Source organism: Watersipora subatra, chromosome 11 (assembly GCF_963576615.1).
Source record: "Watersipora subatra chromosome 11, tzWatSuba1.1, whole genome shotgun sequence".
Taxonomy (NCBI): Eukaryota; Metazoa; Bryozoa; class Gymnolaemata; order Cheilostomatida; family Watersiporidae; genus Watersipora; species Watersipora subatra.
In genome coordinates, this window is record NC_088718.1 from 271,384 (window position 1) to 291,736 (window position 20,353).

The 20,353-nt window shown below is 34.8% G+C and overlaps 1 protein-coding gene and 1 long non-coding RNA gene across 3 annotated transcripts in view; one reads left to right on the top strand and one right to left on the bottom strand.

Annotated features, from left to right (window-relative positions):
• LOC137408211 (transient receptor potential cation channel subfamily A member 1 homolog) overlaps positions 1–20,353 on the top strand; it is a 41,420-nt gene that overhangs the window by 15,224 nt on the left and 5,843 nt on the right. For both annotated transcript variants that reach the window (XM_068094624.1, XM_068094622.1), the window contains 8 exons: positions 1,760–1,840; positions 6,039–6,094; positions 7,996–8,165; positions 8,313–8,451; positions 8,818–8,940; positions 9,412–9,612; positions 17,110–17,286; positions 19,331–19,399. In XM_068094624.1, the coding sequence (XP_067950725.1) occupies positions 1,760–1,840; positions 6,039–6,094; positions 7,996–8,165; positions 8,313–8,451; positions 8,818–8,940; positions 9,412–9,612; positions 17,110–17,286; positions 19,331–19,399 (1,016 nt within the window). The remainder of the gene's footprint in view (positions 1–1,759; positions 1,841–6,038; positions 6,095–7,995; positions 8,166–8,312; positions 8,452–8,817; positions 8,941–9,411; positions 9,613–17,109; positions 17,287–19,330; positions 19,400–20,353) is intronic.
• Positions 14,070–16,340, bottom strand: LOC137408213 (uncharacterized). The gene is made up of 2 exons (XR_010980053.1): positions 14,872–16,340; positions 14,070–14,346 (listed from the first exon to the last, which is right to left on the bottom strand). It is a non-coding gene; the product is annotated as an uncharacterized lncRNA (long non-coding RNA).

Genomic DNA, 20,353 nt, shown 5'->3' on the forward strand with positions numbered 1-20,353 from the left:
ACTGCACTATCTGAAATTCCTAGAATATCAACCATTGACTCTGTGAGGCAATTGTTGTTCTTAAGACTGCAATATCTGAAATAGCTAGAATAACATCCATTGACTCTGTGAGGCAATTGTTGTTCCTAGGACTGCAATATCTGATATAGCTAGAATAACATCCATTGACTCTGTGAGGCAATTGTTGTTCCTAGGACTGCAATATCTGATATAGCTAGAATAACATCCATTGACTCTGTGAGGCAATTGTTGTTCCTAAGACTGCAATATCTGATATAGCTAGAATAACATCCATTGACTCTGTGAGGCAATTGTTGTTCCTAGGACTGCAATATCTGATATAGCTAGAATAACATCCATTGACTCTGTGAGGCAATTGTTGTTCCTAAGACTGCAATATCTGATATAGCTAGAATAACATCCATTGACTCTGTGAGGCAATTGTTGTTCCTAGGACTGCAATATCTGATATAGCTAGAATAACAACCATTGTCTCTGTGAGGCAATTGTTGTTCTTAAGACTGCACTATCTGAAATTCCTAGAATATCAACCATTGACTCTGTGAGGCAATTGTTGTTCTTAAGACTGCAATATCTGAAATCGCTAGAATAACAACCATTGACTCTGTGAAACAATTGTTGTTCTTAAGACTGCAATATCTGAAATCGCTAGAATAACAACCATTGGCGCTGTGAGGCAATTGTTGTTCTTAAGACTGCAATACCTGAAATCGCTAGAATAACAACCATTGACTCTGTGAGGTGATTGTTGTTCTTAAGACTGCAATACCTGAAATCGCTAGAATAACAACCATTGACTCTGTGAGGTGATTGTTGTTCTTAAGACTGCAATACCTGAAATCGCTAGAATACCAACCATTGACTCTGTGAAACAATTGTTGTTCTTAAGACTGCAATACCTGAAATCGCTAGAATAACAACCATTGACTCTGTGAGGTGATTGTTGTTCTTAAGACTGCAATATCTGAAATACCTAGAATAACAACCATTGACTCTGTGAGGCAATTGTTGTTCTTAAGACTGCAATACCTGAAATCGCTAGAATAACAACCATTGACTCTGTGAAACAATTGTTGTTCTTAAGACTGCAATATCTGAAATCGCTAGAATAACAACCATTGGCGCTGTGAGGCAATTGTTGTTCTTAAGACTGCAATACCTGAAATCGCTAGAATAACAACCATTGACTCTGTGAGGTGATTGTTGTTCTTAAGACTGCAATACCTGAAATCGCTAGAATAACAACCATTGACTCTGTGAAACAATTGTTGTTCTTAAGACTGCAATACCTGAAATCGCTAGAATAACAACCATTGACTCTGTGAGGTGATTGTTGTTCTTAAGACTGCAATATCTGAAATAGCTAGAATACCAACCATTGACTCTGTGAGGCAATTGTTGTTCTTAAGACTGCAATATCTGAAATAGCTAGAATAACAACCATTGACTCTGTGAGGCAATTGTTGTTCTTAAGACTGCTGTATCTGAAATAGCCAGAATAACACTGTAACAGCTCCTTGACTTGGTTAGCATTTTGGTTTTTATTAGCTTAGTTCTGAAGCATATGCAGAATTTATGAGCAGTTTTAGGTTTCGGTCTGTTAGAGTTAAACATTTATTGTCAAGGTTTGACTTTCCTTCTAACCATAATTTGTCCTTATCTTTACCATGAGCATTGACATCTCCGCTCGCTCTCTTTGCCTGTCTTCAATATTCATTATCGGTTTGCTTATATATAGACTTGGCTTCAAAAGTCTTTGACAACGATGGAAGTGGAAAGTTGCTGGATGACTTCAAGCTTATTGGGGACTGGATGCCAGGTAAAGCTTGTTTCTATTCATTAGCTCAATGCATTTATTATTTAGCATTGTCCCAATAATCCAAATTATTTGAGCAATTTTGTATTAAGGCAGTTGATACATGTATATACAATAAACACAACCATATATAGCAGTGTCTATGCTGCATGCAGTAGCAAAAAGCTGTGTGTTTTCAGGGATACAAAAGATTTGTGGCATTGTGTATCGAAGCATAACCTTCTTAAGCAATGATTTTTAATTATTGTAATTACGTGTTTTAAGGCATTTTTTGTCAACCTTGTGAACAGAGGGCTGACAGCATCAACAAAGCTTCGCGGATACGTCGGGAAGGTTCGCAGCTGTTAAACTCTCCCAATATTTCACCGAGCATTGACGGCAGTCTGTATAATGTGAACCATTTTGGCGATAGTAATTCACGGTAACTGATTGCATGATTTATTTTCGTTTATGATACTTGCAGCCGCCCTAACATTTTATTCAAGCACGCAAAAGCAAAGAGGTTTCTTAACAAAAAATGAAATAAAACTTAGAACACTATATCACGGAGTATTTGCTGATGCAAACGCGGATGGGTATGTGATAGTGTGAACAGTGTTATCATTGATCACCAAAGTATTGTGGCATCAACGCCGAGATACGGCCATTTAATGTGAACCAGTCGTTAGTCTATCTATATTAATCTCCATGTTTGTCTTTTCTCAGCCTCTCGTTTTCTGTCATCGCTGTGTTGCAGTTATTTCGATTAAACTTTAGGCATAGAAAATTCAAATTGAAAGCTAGAATTGAACTCGCAGCGATTGCAATTATGTAGACACACGCCCTTAACCACCCTTAACGACTTAGCCCTTAACCACAAGTCTAAGGCTAAGTCATTTTTATCTTATTTAGGTAGTTTATCTACGGCGGGTTTATTGAGATTAAACCTAAATACAGTCAAACATGGATAACTCGTCCACGGATAGCTCGAACACATGGTTAATTCGAACATTTCATTTGGTCCGTTCCCGCGTAATGATAAATTGCTATAGATAACTCGAACTCAACACTGTTAATTCGAACTGTTTTTTTGCCCAACAGCTACCGAAACGGTTGTTTTCGCTTTAGAAAATCACTTTTTTCAAAGCCATAGAGGTAAACTTCATCTTTTCCTAATTCATAAGCGTCGTTATTACCACCATTGGCAAAATATTTTTGTCAACGACTTTTCTAAAAGTTTGGTGAAATTTGATTTATACTGCGATACGATGAATAGCACGGGCTAGCCGGGTCACGCGCGCAAGAATTTTCGCCACGCACATACAAAACAAAAATCGCATGTTGTTTTGTATGTGCGTGGCGAAAATTCTTGAGTGCGTGACTCGGCTAGCCCGTGATGAATAGTTTTCCGACGTTGATTCCGTGTTGAATCAACGTCAGAATGTTGAATGTTTAAAACGTCTTAAAAAATGTTGTAATTAAACGTATACGTTGTCTGAGCTACTAAAAACTATTCATCGTTTGACCTAAACACAGAATACGTGTGTACATTCAATAAGTATCTATTAAAAAAGCGTGAGTGATATAGAATGTACCGTAAAACCTCGTAAAACTTCTAATTGAACTGTCTCGGAATGGTGCTCTTAACGAATCCCAGGTAAAGTAAGGTAATCTGCATAAACTTCAAGAAAAAACGGCAAAATTGATCGTGGGTAAAACCCCAAAAGAAAAAAATGTCTTTTCTTTTGAGCATTTCAACGACGATCAAGTTTTGCCAATGTCAATCTGAAAAACGTCCTGGCAATAACATCACCTCAAACAACAAACCAATCTCAAGTGATAGAAAAATCTCTATACTTTTTCATGAAAACGTTTTAAACTTTACATTAGAAGCATTTAATTTGAAACAAGCCATTTGTGCTTTTGATTTATATTATAGTTTGTATATGTACATGTATCTACTAATAAATAAGTAAATATATGGACTTGTGACAGTGCTCTGATAACTTGAATGCTCTGATAATTCGAACACTTTTGCTCGGTCCCTTGAAGTTCGAGTTATCCATGTTTGACTGTATGCACATTTTATTATGAACCAGCTGTACTACCCGGCGTTGCCCGGCTGATAAAAAGTCTTTGGACAGAAAATTGATTTGTTTTTAACATATAACAAGATTTGCCATTTCAACTTTCAAACTGCATATCATGAAAAAAGTGTTTTATGTAATCGAAACATATCAAAAGAAAATAAAAACAGATGTAAAGGTTTTTAAACTTTGTCAAACAACTGTAACTTTCAAACGTCATCATGAGGAAATTGTTTTGTGCAGGTCAAATAAGTTGAAAAAAATAAAACAACTATAAAAGGGTTTAAATGTAAATGTGAAATAATCAGCAAGTAATAGCTAAATTAAGTCTGTTTTGATACGATTAATAAAAGATGATTCGGTAATGGTACAATTAATACGAACTGAGAATACAAAATAAAAATCTTGAATTGAATTAATGATGTGCAATTAATGAATGGGTTGAATTAATGTTGACAGTTTTTGCATAGAAGCGTGTGTGCACGCGTGTGTGTGTGTATAAAAAAGCTAAATGTTCCACCATAAGCTATCCATCAATACATTGAATAAGACGATACCGGTGCCTCTCGATACTGGTAAAAATGTCAGAATGAGATATCGTACTCTCTTTGTTTGACCGAACGAAGAGAGAATGTCGAGACTCTTCCTACGGAGATAATACCATTGTCCGCGTGAAAAAAATGACCTTGACCGCAGATATAGCAATTGTACCTTACGAAAAACCGAAAATAGAAGTTCAAGAAAACACGAAAAAGCATCGTGTTTCATAGAGTTACTGAACTTCATCGAGTTTTAAACAATAGGTGCGCATTTAGCGTGCGCATACGCTATGCGATAGTGCCTTTGATCATTACGCCTTGTATAGCTTAGTGGTAAAGCGAATTCAAATCCATCATAATGCGGAATTTTAAATTTCAAGATTTTAATATATGTAGCTATAGCTGGACAAACAGACATACGACAAATCTTCAGAAATATTTATATAGATTAATTAATAGTACCTTTTGCATTTGTTCTTTTGAACTTCATTTTAAAATCCATTATTCGTTTTTGCTGATTTGTAATTTCGAATGTGTGGTGTTGTGTCATCAGTGTGTCGTCAGTGTCGTGTCAGTGTGTAGTGTCAATGTCAAATGTTCTGCTACAGTAAACTGTAATGTAAATTGAAATCTTAAATTTCCGGTTATCTGCAATATTTGTGCAATCACTAGAAATTTTAAAACAAAAAAGTTTTCAAGAGATCTTCTTGCGCAGGAGTTCCTTCTACATTCTTTCTTTTACTCGCTTTCTCTCTGTTCGCTCAAACAAAGTACCCTCGTGCGCTTCACAGATGTATCTAATTCCGATATCTGATTTTTTCATTTGTATTCGAAGTTCGACAGATTCAAAGTTTTGATGGATAGCTTCTGCTGCAACAGTAGCCTTTTTATACGTACACTTCTATCTACTCTTTGTTATTACTAGTTCAACATATTGGTGATTTTTGGCCATTACTTGCTAATTATTTCACAATTAAACACTTTTATACAGTTGTTTTAGTTTTTCCCTTAATTTATTTGAACTGCACAAAACAATATTCTCTTGATATGAAGTTGGAAAATTATGATAGTAACTGTTGTATACATTAAATATAAATAATTTTTTTGTGCAAAGACTTTTCATTACTTGAGCAATGCCAGGCATTCACTAGTATAAGATATTGTAAGCATTTATTTATAGCCCATTGAACATGATCTATTGTATATCTTGTAAAGCACAACATTCCTCTTCCCATCTTTTCATTTGCCCCAATAAATATTCAATGCCACAGTATTGCAAACAGCACAGTTATCTTAACATGGCAGCTTCTTTCTAACATGTCAGGTTATAGATACTAGTTTGCTGACAGTCCTATATCATATGAGAGATTGTCATGTGTAATAGCTACGCGCACAATTATTCTGCTATGCAGCAAGATGGTGGAGTGGTGCATTTTGATCCAAGTTTGATTCCTATGCGACGCATTATTTTTCCTAACGTTCTCAAACTGAAAAATGGACATGTGAAATCGCTTAGCATAAGTTTCAAAAATTTTTGTTTGTAAGAATGATAGCACTTTCATTATTGTCCAATATTGATCTTCCTTTGCTTAATAGGACCATCGACCAACTGCATCCGTCGAACTATGTTCAACCATCCTCTGCTTATAATGGTAAGAGATATTTAGCAAGCTATTGCCGTGCTACGAGGGTAAGTCAATAAGTAGTGGGAATTTTTTCCTTTCATTTTCTTACAATAAGATATAGCTACATTTTTTTTCACTTTTTAACATAATCCCCTTATTTTTCTATGCACTTGCTCCACCTTCCTGAAAGTTTCTCAATTCCAGCAGAATAAAATTCTGGTTGCTGGGTTCTAAACCATTCACGCACAGCTTCCATGACGGCTGCACCAGTAGTGAAGTGCTGGCCTCTCATGTGGTTCTTAAATGGTTCAAAAAAATTAAAACTGCTTAGTGCTAGATCTTGACTATAAGGAGGGTGTGCTAACACCTCTCAGTCCAGTTCCTCAATTTTGGCCAATGTACGGGCAGCAGTATGTGGGTGGGCATTGTCTTGGTGGAACATGACATCTCTATTCTGGAGGCCACTTCTCTTGTTCCTTATGTCTTGCTTCACCACAGACAGGAGCTATCTTTTTATGGTCAATATTGTGTGCAGTTCCAAGTGAAATGTTCATGGTCTCCGCAACATCATCTATAGTGAGTCTTCTATCAGAATTAATCAGCTTTTCCACCTCAGCTTCTGTGTCTGGTGTTGAAAAATCCACTGGTTCACCACTTTTTGGTTCGTCATTTATGTCTTCTCGCCCATTCTTGAATTCATCAGCCCACTTATAGCAGCTTGTTTTTGACATACCGCTTTACCCATATTGTTGTTTCATTCTTCTGTGTGTATGACTCTTGTTTTCACACCTTCAGCTCTCAAAAATCTTATAACAACTCTTTGCTCTATGAGTGCGCATGTTTTCAGCTTGGTGGCCATTTTGAATATAAATAATATTAAAAATTTGAATCACTAAAATGCTGAATTTTTAGGTAAGTGATGACAACTCCTATTTATAAAAGTCTAAAAATATTAAATTGCTAAATAAAATAGAGCAAAAGTGATGACAAAATTCCCACTACTTATGACTAACCCTCGTATTATACTAATTATCACAATGGCCACACACACTTTGTTGTGTGTTTAAATTTTTAAAACTTAATGAATCTGTGGCGCCTTGTAGTTGTTTGCTGTTTGTTTGAAAGATTCCAACATAAATTTTGGTGGTAGCTGTAAAACAGCTGTAGGGAATTTTTTCCTGAGATTCAGTTATATCAAATATAATTTCATCTCTCAATAGTATAATAATAGTATTAAAACTTACACTTTATCTTTTTTTCTGATTGTTACATTTTGTAGTAAGGAGCAATAAGCAAATGTAATATTTCAATTAGTATAGACAGCTTTATTAGCAACTGAATCACAGTTAATACTAGCCAACTCAACACTGAACAAGGCCAGCTGACCAGCTGGTAAGTAAGACAAAAGATAGGTTGATGACTCATCCTAAGCTATTCATAGACTACTAGCTGCACATGTCTGGGCAGGAACAAAACTAAACTAAAACTCAAACTAAACTCTCGTGATAGTGCATACATATCAGTAATGTTTTCGCCAATGGCATCACATAAGTTATGCCAAAAAAGGTGTTAAAAAGTAAAAGACAGCTAATTTCACCAGTATTCAAAATAACTTCTTTTATTGATAATTTGTCAGATCCGATTATTTACTTGACTCATCTCGTGTATGGTTATTTCATCTTCGATATATCTCTACCATATCAGAGCTTTTCATCTTTTATAACTTGTAGTCATTACGTATGTATGTTTTTGACTGTTGCTAGTTCCGTAGTTGCTCGACCCTGACTCATTTGTGTCAGATCATATAAGGAACCCGCACCATGCCATGTGCACGTTTTTCAATGTTATGTCTAGATATTGCGTAAATATGCTATTTTCTATATATCACTATAGGCGAATGATGTTTGCTTGTTGCCTGACTTTTTCAGGTGAAGAACAAAAGAGAACACCTTCTTGGCCACAAGTTGGTAAACACTCTTGTGCAAAAAAAGTGGAAGGAGTATGGACTTCCATTCCTCATCACTAATGTTGTTCTTCAGATATTATTTCTTGTTTTCATCACGATATTCATTGTGAAGACACCCGCCCCGGTTAATGGGTGAGACGAGAAATCATTTCAGTTGTAATAGTATGCGCTTTGACATGATTGAAGCATCTGTTATATTCCATTTTTACTAGAGAAATTGATCAGGAATTATAGATAAACATTTTGACTGTTTGTAACTGTTGCTCACATTCATTTTAGAAACAGTTCCTTGCCTAACTATAATCAGAGTGCATATGAACACGGGCAGGATGCGGCTTCATCCAATCAACCTCAAGCGATAGCTATAACTTTGATAGTCTTTATGCTACTCATACTTTGTTACCATGTTCTCATTGAGGTTAGTCTGTAATCTCGATGAGTATGTAATCCCATATTTTACTAATTTATTATATGATACTAGCTGTACTACCCACCGTTGCCCGGGTAATAAAAGTCTGGACAGAAAATTGATTTGTATTTAACATTTAACAACATTTGCCATTCTAACTTTCAATTAGAAAATTGTCAACATATTTCAAGAATTTCAACATAGAGAATTCACAGAGTTATTATGAGATATTATTTAGTAGAGAATTCACTGAGCTATTATGGGATATTATCTAGTAGAGAACTCACTGAGCTGTTATGAGTTATCTCAATGTGCTTTTATCAAAGATTTCTGAACATGAACATGATGAACATTTTCAATGATTTTCAATTTTAGGTCGTTCAGTTTTGGTGCCTGCGGTTAGAATATTTTGACTGGGACAAACTCTTCAGCTGGATATTTTACCTGACATCACTTATGTTCTTGGTGCCAGCATTATTTTGTTCAGGTCGCCCCAAGGTATGTACATGAAACAAGATCGTACACAGTATGCATCGCTCCATCGTACAAGGTAGAATATGATATACGCTAGTACAGGATGCGATGGAGTACACAGTACAATATAGTACATTGTACATATTAGTGCATGTTTGTATTGGTACAAGGTTGTATAAGGCACAAGGTATGGTCTGGTGAAAGGTATTATGCACATGGTAGACAACGGTACAAGACAGTACACAGTGTAAGGTAGTAAATGGTATAACGTAATTCATAATACAAACTGCTGTACGCTATTTGGCATTCTAGAATTTTTTTTCTTACTTCTGATTTCTTAAAGCAAATTTTAAATACCATGCAAAATGTGTTAGTTCTATTCTAGAATGTTCTGCGCTTTTTACAAACTCCAAGGTTATAAACCAATGTTTCCTCCAACATTCTACTTCATATTTCAGCATATATGTTAAGCATTGACACTCTTTTATGTTGAAGCCATGGATGTGGGAGTTCGGATCATGTGCGGTTGTGTTTGCTTGGCTACAAATGTTGATGGTAATAAGGATGAACAAGCATTTTGGCCTCTACGTCGTCATGTTTTTGCGCATCTTCAAAACCTTCATCTCTGTGTTTTTGACGTTCTTGTGCGTCCTGATCGGATTTGCTTTTGCTTTTTACATGCTACTCGCCAATCAGGTTAGTGTATGTGTAGTCTTTACATTCTCATTGGTTTGTATCTTTTCTTGTTTCTAGGTTAGTGTATATGTAGTCTTTACATTCTCCTTGGTTTGTGTCTTTTCTTTTTTCTAGGTTAGTGTATATGTTGTCTTTACATTTTCCTTGGTTTGTGTCTTTTCTTGTTGCTAGGTTAGTGTATATGTTGTCTTTACATTCTCATTGGTTTGTATCTTTTCTTGTTTCTAGGTTAGTGTATATGTTGTCTTTACATTCTCCTTGGTTTGTATGTTTTCTTGTTTCTAGGTTAGTGTATATGTTGTCTTTACATTCTCCTTGGTTTGTATGTTTTCTTGTTTCTAGGTTAGTGTATATGTTGTCTTTACATTCTCCTTGGTTTGTATGTTTTCTTGTTTCTAGCACTTGTCTGTTTCAATAGCTTAAAATAGTCTGAGAGAGATATTAGAATTGCAGAGCGCGCTCGCCATTTGACTTTAATCCGTTCCAGGGCGTGCATCATATAGCGAAAATGTCATATAGAAAGGGTATAGAAACCTCGTAGTAGTTGTATAGTGCAAGCATTCCCTGGTAAAATCATCAAAATTTTATATAAGTACTGTACTACATATTAAAAACTAGAAATTCTACTGTCATACAGCCCACGACCAAAGAGATGGCCAGAGATATTGGCAAAAAAATAAAGGGTACTAATGGTTGAGAAATGCAATATTAGCAATCAAATGGCTCTGCAGTGCAATAGGATAACTGCAATGGTAGCTGTAATGTACTGGGTGTGGGTGTTATTATATACAACAATAAGCAATAATGAATGGAAAATATATTTATATTTTCCCCCTGCAACAGGAGAAATGCAATATTGGCCAATATTAGAAGTAAAATGCACTGATATTCTTAGAATAATCAATTTTATTAATATAGTAATAATAGAAAACCAGTACACAATTTTGTTTACATTTCAAAACGTCATAGGTAGCAATATCGAGAAGTTGTGGTACTTATATAGGGTTTTAGAAAATTTATTTAAAAAGTGTTTGGTCATGACAAACAACAACAATGAAAGGAAAATATTACACGTTTATATATCTCCCTTGCAATAGGAGAAATGCAATGTTGGCCAATATTATAAGTAAAATGCACTGATATTATTAAAATAACCAATATTGTTAATATAGTAATACAGCAATAATAGAAAACCTATGAGCGTTAATGCGTCTCGAAGATTTCTGCAAACTGCAGCAAAATAAAAGCTGTTATAAAAGTGTTATAAAGCTGTAGGCCCAATTTACTGTAATGTATGTAATTCAACAACAATAAAGAAATATGTTTATTATAACTCTGAAATGCAAAATTAGAAGTAAAATGGCAAGCTACTGTGTACTATCCCCAGTTTGAAAGTTGGTTGCGTTGAATGTAGAACGGTTTTGATAAGCGATCTTTCACAGAAAGCGGGTAGGAGCATTCACTCGTATAAAAATGTAGCAAAATAAAAAATGTTCTCGTCATGAAGGGGCGTTGTAGTTTGGCCTTAGCTTGTACGTAAGTTGTAAAGAATTTCGGCTAACGTTTTAAATAATGAAACCTTTGGTGATTGGACAAAAAACATAGGCTGATAAACGGTGTACCACAATTTCGTACCTGTAAATCGGTCTACGCCTCAAACGGTCTACGTTTATTACAAAAACCTTCGAATAAATTCGATTACAAGTAAACAGCACCATAGACTGGTAAAATGAACACGGTTTTCTCGTGAAATACGCACTACTAAATAATTCTACAATCGGTCGCACGGCTTTATTGGCGTTTCAATTTTCGGTCTTAACTTTTATTAAACCGAGCTTTTCAAGCTTTTTGTGGCAATTTTCGTTCAAATAAATCTGTCTATTTGTGTATAATCCGATAAGATGGGTAGGTTTAAAGATAATACCGAGAATTTACAAAGACTTGGTAACATATTTAAATAGGTTTAAATGTGTTCTGTATTGTTATGATACTTTAACGACTTTACATTCCGATGCTTAAATTTATTGATGAAATTTCTAGCCAAGGGTTCGTCTCATTGTTGATGAATAATTTTCGTAAGTTGTGTGCACATGCATTTATCATAAAAACTCGCACACATCGCTCCGCTCGTTTGCTCGTGGGATTAGTAACAAAATAATATGTTAACCTTAGTAACTTTTAGTATTTTTAACTATTTTACTAAACTTCAAGTTTTTCATCGCTAAAATTGTATCACTTATTGCTTTCCGGCTTTTTAAATCTTCAGCCAACTTCATTTAAAGGTTGACTTGCAATAAAATTTACATTACAGTTATTTGGTATCAAAAGGTTCTCCATGTTTTACTCCGCTGTGTGATAGGTGCAAAATATGTTGAAATGTGATTACAAACTCTTGAAAGCTCAAAAACGAACAGTTAATCGCAGCCACACGAGACCGCCGTAGTTTGGATTCTCTTTCCAAAACAACTCAAATGTGACGTAGTGGTGGGAGATGGTTTCTATTTACACTTTCATGCAACCTTATTCAACGAAATATTTTCACAAATATACTTCACGCATTCAATAAAACCATATCTATTGTTCTTACCCGTCTGTTTTATCATCATTATAATGCTGTCATTTTGAGCACTGATATCTCAAAACCTACCGTAAACATTCGTTTAATTTTTTAACCTTAGCTTGAAGAAATGCATATCATCCTCTGATAAACATGACGAGCCTGTTGGTCACCTGTGATAATCGAAAAGTGCAGCAAAATTATTTTCGAAGTGTTGCGTCACGTGATCAGATTACGACTTGATGATTGAATAATGCTGAAACAAAACTGTAAAGTAGCGAGCATCTATATTTGATACGGGGTATTCGGTAAAACCCTAATTGTTTGTCATAAACTAGTGCTACGAGAAGTTTTATATTGAGCCTTTTATTGGCTTTTCAATTTACGTGAGAACATCACGTGTCAAAACAATAGCCAAATGGATTGATTACGTCAGAGAAATCAACTGATTCCGATCTACGGCGGTTTCGTAATGGAGGCGATTAACTGTTGTTTTTTGAGCTTTCAAGAGCTTGTGATCACATTTCCACATATTTTGCACCTACAACGCAGCAGAGTAAGACATTGTGAATCTTTTGATACCAAGTAACTGTTATGTTAATTTTTTTGCAAGTAAACCTTTAAAGGGAAAGTAAACACAATTTACTGATGAAGGCCAACATTTACCCTGTTTGTTTTGTGTAATTTACTACGTTTAGCAAAATATAAATTATTTCTTACAGCAGATAAATACCCAGAATAATATATTAAAAACAAAAAATTCTCGTGCATTCACATATAACTGAGTACAGAATCTTTTTTCAATCGCATATTTTGCAAAAATCGGATAAATAAAGCCATTGCGAAAATGAATGTGAAACGGACTCGCCACTGAGAACACTGAATCCTAATCATTCATCCAATCACGAGACACGTAGCCTTTGACTTGAATCGTGATCTAATGTGAGGGACATCGCACGTCTCTCGCAATTGTGACAATCCGGAAACAAGTGCACATTAGAACACGTTTTTGACCGTCGTTGCTAATACACGTATCGCTAAAATATTTCAGCTTAAATTTGTTTCTGTCGCTGTTCTATTACGTTCACAATACAATGGCTAAAAGACTCACAGCTAAAACAACCACTCCTTATAGAAGCTACCCAATTGATGACGATGTTGAAGATGGGCAAAGATATAAATATATCAGTGGTGAACTATTCAATGAGCACAAAAGAAACAGACAGTCAGATTCATCATCGTCATGTTCAACAACGATTAGTATAGCAACGACCACGAGCACTACTATTACTACCACTGCTTCAACTACAATTGCTTCGCCTACAACTACCTCCACTGACGTCTTACCAACTCCAGATGAATTTTGCATGTGTGGCAATTGTTCTGACTTGCCGAAAGCTATTGAAAAACTATGTTGCTACACTGAAAATTTGGCTAATACAAACTTTCAGAATGATTATTCCCGGTATAAATAGCTGCATCATGCAGTCTAATTTACTAATACATCAGATATTGGGGAAAGTTGCCATACAACTCTCATGGTTCAAGCATCAAAGGTATCTTGGTTTCAGAGCTGATGCTTTTCTGTTTACTAACATGACTAATTTAAACTACAGACACCATGCTTATAGAAACTATATAGATTTCGTTTACGGGTACTTTGGAAGAAGAAACCGGAAAGTTATTCCTTCATGCGTTGTTGCCTACATACGCACAAAGTGGCCTGATCCAAATGGGAGTTATGTAGGCTTCAAAAATGTGGAATCAGAAGATGAAGATCAGAATGACACAGATGAAGTTGGGTTTTTTATTATGGATGAAGGAAGTTAATGTAAGTTCAGTTGTGAGTTGAGCAAAAGCTGCTCTTCGTGACTTGTACAGTGAATAAGTGAATAATGTATGGTTTGAGAAATAATTATATTTAAATCATTTGACTTGCCCCATGACATAAAAACACCACATTTAACAGCTTACGTTACCTAAATCTAAATCGTGTTATACAAAGAACTGCATAATATTTATAATTTGAATAGCCTGTTATATTAATTTTATCAAAAAATATCTCACATAAAACTAGGGATTGAGTTTAACTTTTATGTAAATCTTGACCTATGCATTTTTTTTGCTGTGTTACCATCTGGTTTTATAAGATTTTTTGAAAGTGGAGCTGCTCTGTCCTGCAATTCAAATATTTGTATATTACACCATCATAGTAATTTCAAAATGTTGCACAGGCTGTGGAGGTTTTTTAATGAGGCTGTGGAGGTTTTCTAAAGCACCCGTGTTTTGACCATGGTTCAACAGACGCAATGTGTTTAGCAGTCTCGCTTGTCCTAACGCATCACAAAGGACTTTGTGCCCTGCACTTCCTGGAATTAACCATTTCACCTTTCTTTCCATTTCTTTGTAAACATCAAATTATTCGTTGTTATTTTTTAAGATATTATAAATCTGCAAAGTTTTTGTTTATTCAAATGTCAACTAGCTGCAGAATATTTAACCATTTGTACAATTTCTGTTTACTATTATGCAACAAATGACTACATATTCTTATATCACAAACCAAAGGCATTCTAAGTGATATATAAAATATTATATTACACACCGCCCTGTGCTTTGATATTTCTGAATATATTATTAGATTCAACATACAGCTTCCATGCCAACATTGGGTATAAATAATATATGTTTTCATCACTTACGGATCAATTGGTTCATGAGAGCACTGGATGAACTTGTTGTGTCCTGGAAAGCTCCTGTGAATATTAGCGACATGGTTTGTATACTTGCATGGGATGATTGCTAAAAGTATAGAGGAAAAATAAATGCCAACACAAACAATAACAAACTGAGGCCTAATTTAAATCTGCAATTTATTATTGTATAATTAGATTGTAAAAATTAGGTTTTCTTTTGATGAAACAACGTTACAAAACAACTCAAATACTACAAATATAATCATGCGGGCTAATCGCTTCAAGTGATCTGTAAAGCCTATATTAGTAATGGTAGCATGAATCATAAATAATAATGGAATCCAAATTTTATGCTAATATTATATTTGTCATATATTTTATGAACAATTAGAGCATTTCTGACAATTCAGACCAAACAGAAAATTTAAATTCCCTTACTAACTTTTACTCAGTTAACCAAGTTAATTCAAGTGAATCAGGTTAATATCAAACATAGCCTATGCAACTCAGCCTGAGTCTCATTGGCACCCAGTCATATCAAATCATTTCTTTATACTAATGTACATTACTACATATTTTGGCTTATTATATTTATTAATTTATATTATAAAACTACTATATTTGTTATTAATATTTATTTAAAATTCTTCATAAATTACTTACGCTCGAGGTTTTCCTGGTGTATGATGCTCTCTTGCTGCATGGTACAACACTATTTGGGAATGGAACCTCTCCCACTCTTAATCTTATAGTTGTCCCAAATTTCTCCGAATCAAGCTGGCTCTTATGGAAGGGCCTAATGCACACGACTGCACTAGCGAAAAGTTAAGTCGGCACGCTTTGCCTTAGACAGCCATAGTTTTGCTAAATTTGGCGACTGAGAGACAGGAACTCTAAAAAAGGTTATGCTACGACTTCTAGTGTCAGATTCACAACTAGCAAAGAGACATCTACCCATCGTAATTAACTGACTGTGGTTAAAAGAAAATAAATTGCGTTGAATTACTAACGAATAAGTAAAAAAATCTTTACCGGAAACGGCTTTATTAGGATTCAATGATGGTCCGACATACATGCACAAAAATATATTTTCAACTTTGAACTTGTTAAACTAGTAGAAATATCTGCTAAAATTTTGCTTTCTCGTTCAATTAACATAGTATCATGCATTACCAATCATATAAAACAATGTTAAAATTATGTGTTCACTTTCACTTTAAACATTTCTCAACCATCTTTTTGTTAGCAGACTAAGGGAAGTTGTTTCATCCCTGACCTTCTGTTCGAAGGGATCACAACTTTCAACATAACAGATAGCTTTCAACGAGTTTCTGTCTCGTGACATCCAGCTTGATCACTCCACACACTTGCACCAATCTGACCGCCTCCATGTATTTCTGAATAGTTGTCCAGCTACATATTCTCTTTGCTTTATCAGCACAGATGACAATCTCTCTCAGCACACTAGACTGCCAGGGTACTAGTATATATAATAGAGATACCCCTATACGTTATACTGCTACTTATTATCTGTGCTTTATCAGCACAGATGACAATCTCTCTCAGCACACTAGACTGCCAGGGTACTAGTATATATAATAGAGATACACCTGCTGTTTTTTCTCCAAAGTGAGACAAGAGAGAAATAGGGATATTTTCAAGGCTATGGGATTCTCATTACTCAAATCGATTTTGAGAACTTGCATCGGCTTGACGATTCACGTTATGTGGCATTTTTTTATGTAATATCATGCAAAAACTTACATAAATCTTTTACTTTAGATGGAATTTATTTAAAAGGAGGCTTACGTTATAGGAGCATCTATACCAACATTACCATTATACCGCCGTTTTATCATTATAGATTGGCACAGACAAATTTCTATATTTAAGTTTCCGTTTTACATATGATAAAACCTTGAAATAATGCGTTTTTCACATCAAATATTTTTCGATAGCTTGTTTTGATTTAAACTATCCAGACCAACAAATTATAGGCAAGACTTTCATTTGAAGTAAACCCAGTTTGTTTATTCGACCCTTTAATATTCGAAAAATATAGCTCTTCAGAGTCCTTTAGAAACATAGCCCTAGTCTCTCTAGAGCAGAGGTAATTGTTTATCCACTATTCAATAGCAAAGTTTGTGTAAGTGCTTGTCTGATTTCCAGCAGCAGATCTATATTATTGTTTATAAACACTAGTTTAATTCTCTCCTTGACTTATAGCAGTGTTTTTCTTTGTAGGATACTTTTGGTTCATTTTGGTATTCTCTGGCGACAACCCTTGTGATGATGACCGGGGAGTTTAATTACAGTGACATTTTTCTAACAGATGAGGCCGAACTATATTACAAACCAGCATCTTATATCCTCTTCATACTGTTTCTCATCCTTGTTTTCATCATATTCATGAATTTACTTGTAAGTCCTAATCATCTATTTTATGTTTCATGTTCTCACTAACCGGGAGGCCTGTAGCGCGCATTTTACTTTTTATCAACACTTTTGAATGGCTAAGTTTAAGATTACTTGCACTGCGAATAGTCTGTCAGAATATTAGAGTTTTTAGTTTACAGAAGAAATATGAAAAAGGATGTAGCCATAATATTATATTTAATGGTTTTATAAGTATATCTTCATGCAATGAAATGTGCCGATATCACACTCTATTGGGTTTTCCATTCAATATAGTTGTATTTTCTTTGTTCATTTTTTAATTTTATATTTTGATTCCTGCAAGTATTCATCAATTGCAAATAACCATGTTATTTTAAATTATATAAATCATATTATTATACATATTGTCTGTATGAAGCTCTTAATAGTATAGAGTAACGAGCCACCAAATTTGAATCTTATCACTTTCTTGAATCACCTTCCAAATGTCTTTTGTGTTGACTGGTCTACTGTGTGCGGTAGGCATATTGGCTGATGTTAGTATGTTTGGGAGAACTCGGTTGTGAATTCCACATGGTCCACCAATGGGATAAGCTGTTTGTTTTACATATTTGTTTTAGTTGATCATTTCACATTCATAGTACTGATAATAATACATGCCGATGGGTTATAATAACTTCATTATAGAAATAATTTTATTTTAAATGGTTACTAACTCTCAGGTTTCTAACCCTACAGAATAGCTTAATCATATTTTTATCGATTGTCGACATCATGCTACCATCATTGTTATGCCTAGGCACGCCCATGTTTAAAAGAAATCAGTCACTGAAATAGCCACAGGTCAAAAGACTTTAGTGAATTTATGATCACGTTGACCGGAGACTAAAAAGTCGTGGCATGGCGTGTGTTCTTACTAGCTTTGTTTACCATAACTATGTTATACCTTATTTATGATTTATACTATTAATAGGTGAGCACCTAATACTTTAAACTATCACCATGTAAACCTAATCCTTTCAAACTATCACCATGTAAACCTAATCCTTTCAAACTATCACCATGTAAACCTAATCCTTTCAAACTATCACCATGTAAACCTAATCCTTTCAAACTATCACCATGTAAACCTAATCCTTTCAAACTATCACCATGCAAACCTAATACTATCAAACTATCACCTTGTAAACCTAATCCTTTCAAACTATCACCATGTAAACCTAATCCTTTCAAACTATCACCATGCAAACCTAATCCTTTCAAACTATCACCATGTAAACCTAATCTTTTCAAACTATCACCATGCAGACCTAATCTTTTCAAACTATCACCATGTAAACCTAATCCTTTCAAACTATCACCATGCAAACCTAATCCTTTCAAACTATCACCTTGTAAACCTAATCCTTTCAAACTATCACCATGCAAACCTAATCCTTTCAAACTATCACCATGCAAACCTAATACTTTCAAACTATCACCTTGTAAACCTAATCCTTTCAAACTATCACCATGTAAACCTAATCCTTTCAAACTATCACCATGTAAACCTAATCCTTTCAAACTATCACCATGTAAACCTAATCCTTTCAAACTATCACCTTGTAAACCTAATCCTTTCAAACTATCACCATGTAAACCTAATCCTTTCAAACTATCACCATGTAAACCTAATCCTTTCAAACTATCACCATGTAAACCTAATCCTTTCAAACTATCACCATGTAAACCTAATCCTTTCAAACTATCACCATACCATGTAAATCTAATCTTTTCAAACTCATCATGAAAACTTTTCAAATTGCCAAACTAAAGCTGTTTACTTGTATGGTTTTAGGCACAAAACTTCAGTCACGTGTACCGTAATACTTGTACTTAAATCTAACAAACATAAACTAATTATTTTTATATTAGACAAAGCTGTTCTCGTTTTCAACTATACTTTCTTACTTTCTCACATTACAATAACTCAGACAATAACTTGTACAATCTTTGTTGAGCAGTGCTGAGCTGATAGATTTATTACTTTAGATATTCGCTGCTTCATCGTAAATATTTTATATTTTAGGTGGCTCTAGCAATAGGAGACATTCGTGAGGAACTAGAGAAAGCAAACCTTACTAAAAAAGCCTTGCAGGTTAGTTAATAGATTGCCCGTCACAACTAGCCCTCCTAGCAACAAAATACATAGAGTAAAATTTGAGCAGCTGTTATGTAACTTCTCAAAAACTCTGAATTTCACATTTCACACTCTGCAGGTCATGTCATGCTTTGTTGATCGTGTCGTCATACTCTGTTGATCGTTTCATACTCTGTTGATCATGTAATACCTTGTTGATCATGTCATACTCTGCTGATCATGTCATACTCTGGTGATGGTGTCATACTCTGTTGATCGTGTCATACTCTGTTGATCGTGTCATACTCTGTTGATCGTATCATGGTCTGTTGATCATGTCATACTCTGTTGATCGTGTCGTACTCTGTTGATCGTGTCGTACTCTGTTGATTGTGTCATACTCTGTTGGTCACGACGTACTCTGTTGGTCACGTCATACTCTGTTGGTCACGTCTTGCCATTTTGAGCCAACAGCATCATATTCTTAGCAATACTAAGTGTTGTTTGTCAAAAATATTTTAAATCTCTAATTTGTTGTTTGATTATCTTAAAGAATGCATTTGTTTTTTTTCATTAGTTCATTTTGCACATTTTAAATGGCTGCCAATGGTCATATTGTTCAAGGTTAACATCGAAAGCTTTGTCACTTTTACGATTGCTTCCCGTCGTGTGGCATGAAAATATTGGTGGATCTTCTAAATGTCTACTTGCACCGCATCTTGAATGTAAGAGCTGGCGTTACACCCAACTTTTGTTAAACAATACTGCAATTCTAATATATTACCATCTTAGCGGAAAAATAATAAAAAAGTACCAAGACCATTTTCAACAGCTGTAAAAAGTAAAAATTGTTATACAAAAGCTCAAACAAGACCAATTTTTTAAACTTTTTTTTTCAAGTTTTTTTTACATATCTCTGTCATTTGTATGTGCTTGTAAAGGCTGACAAGAACATGACTGGAAATTCGTACC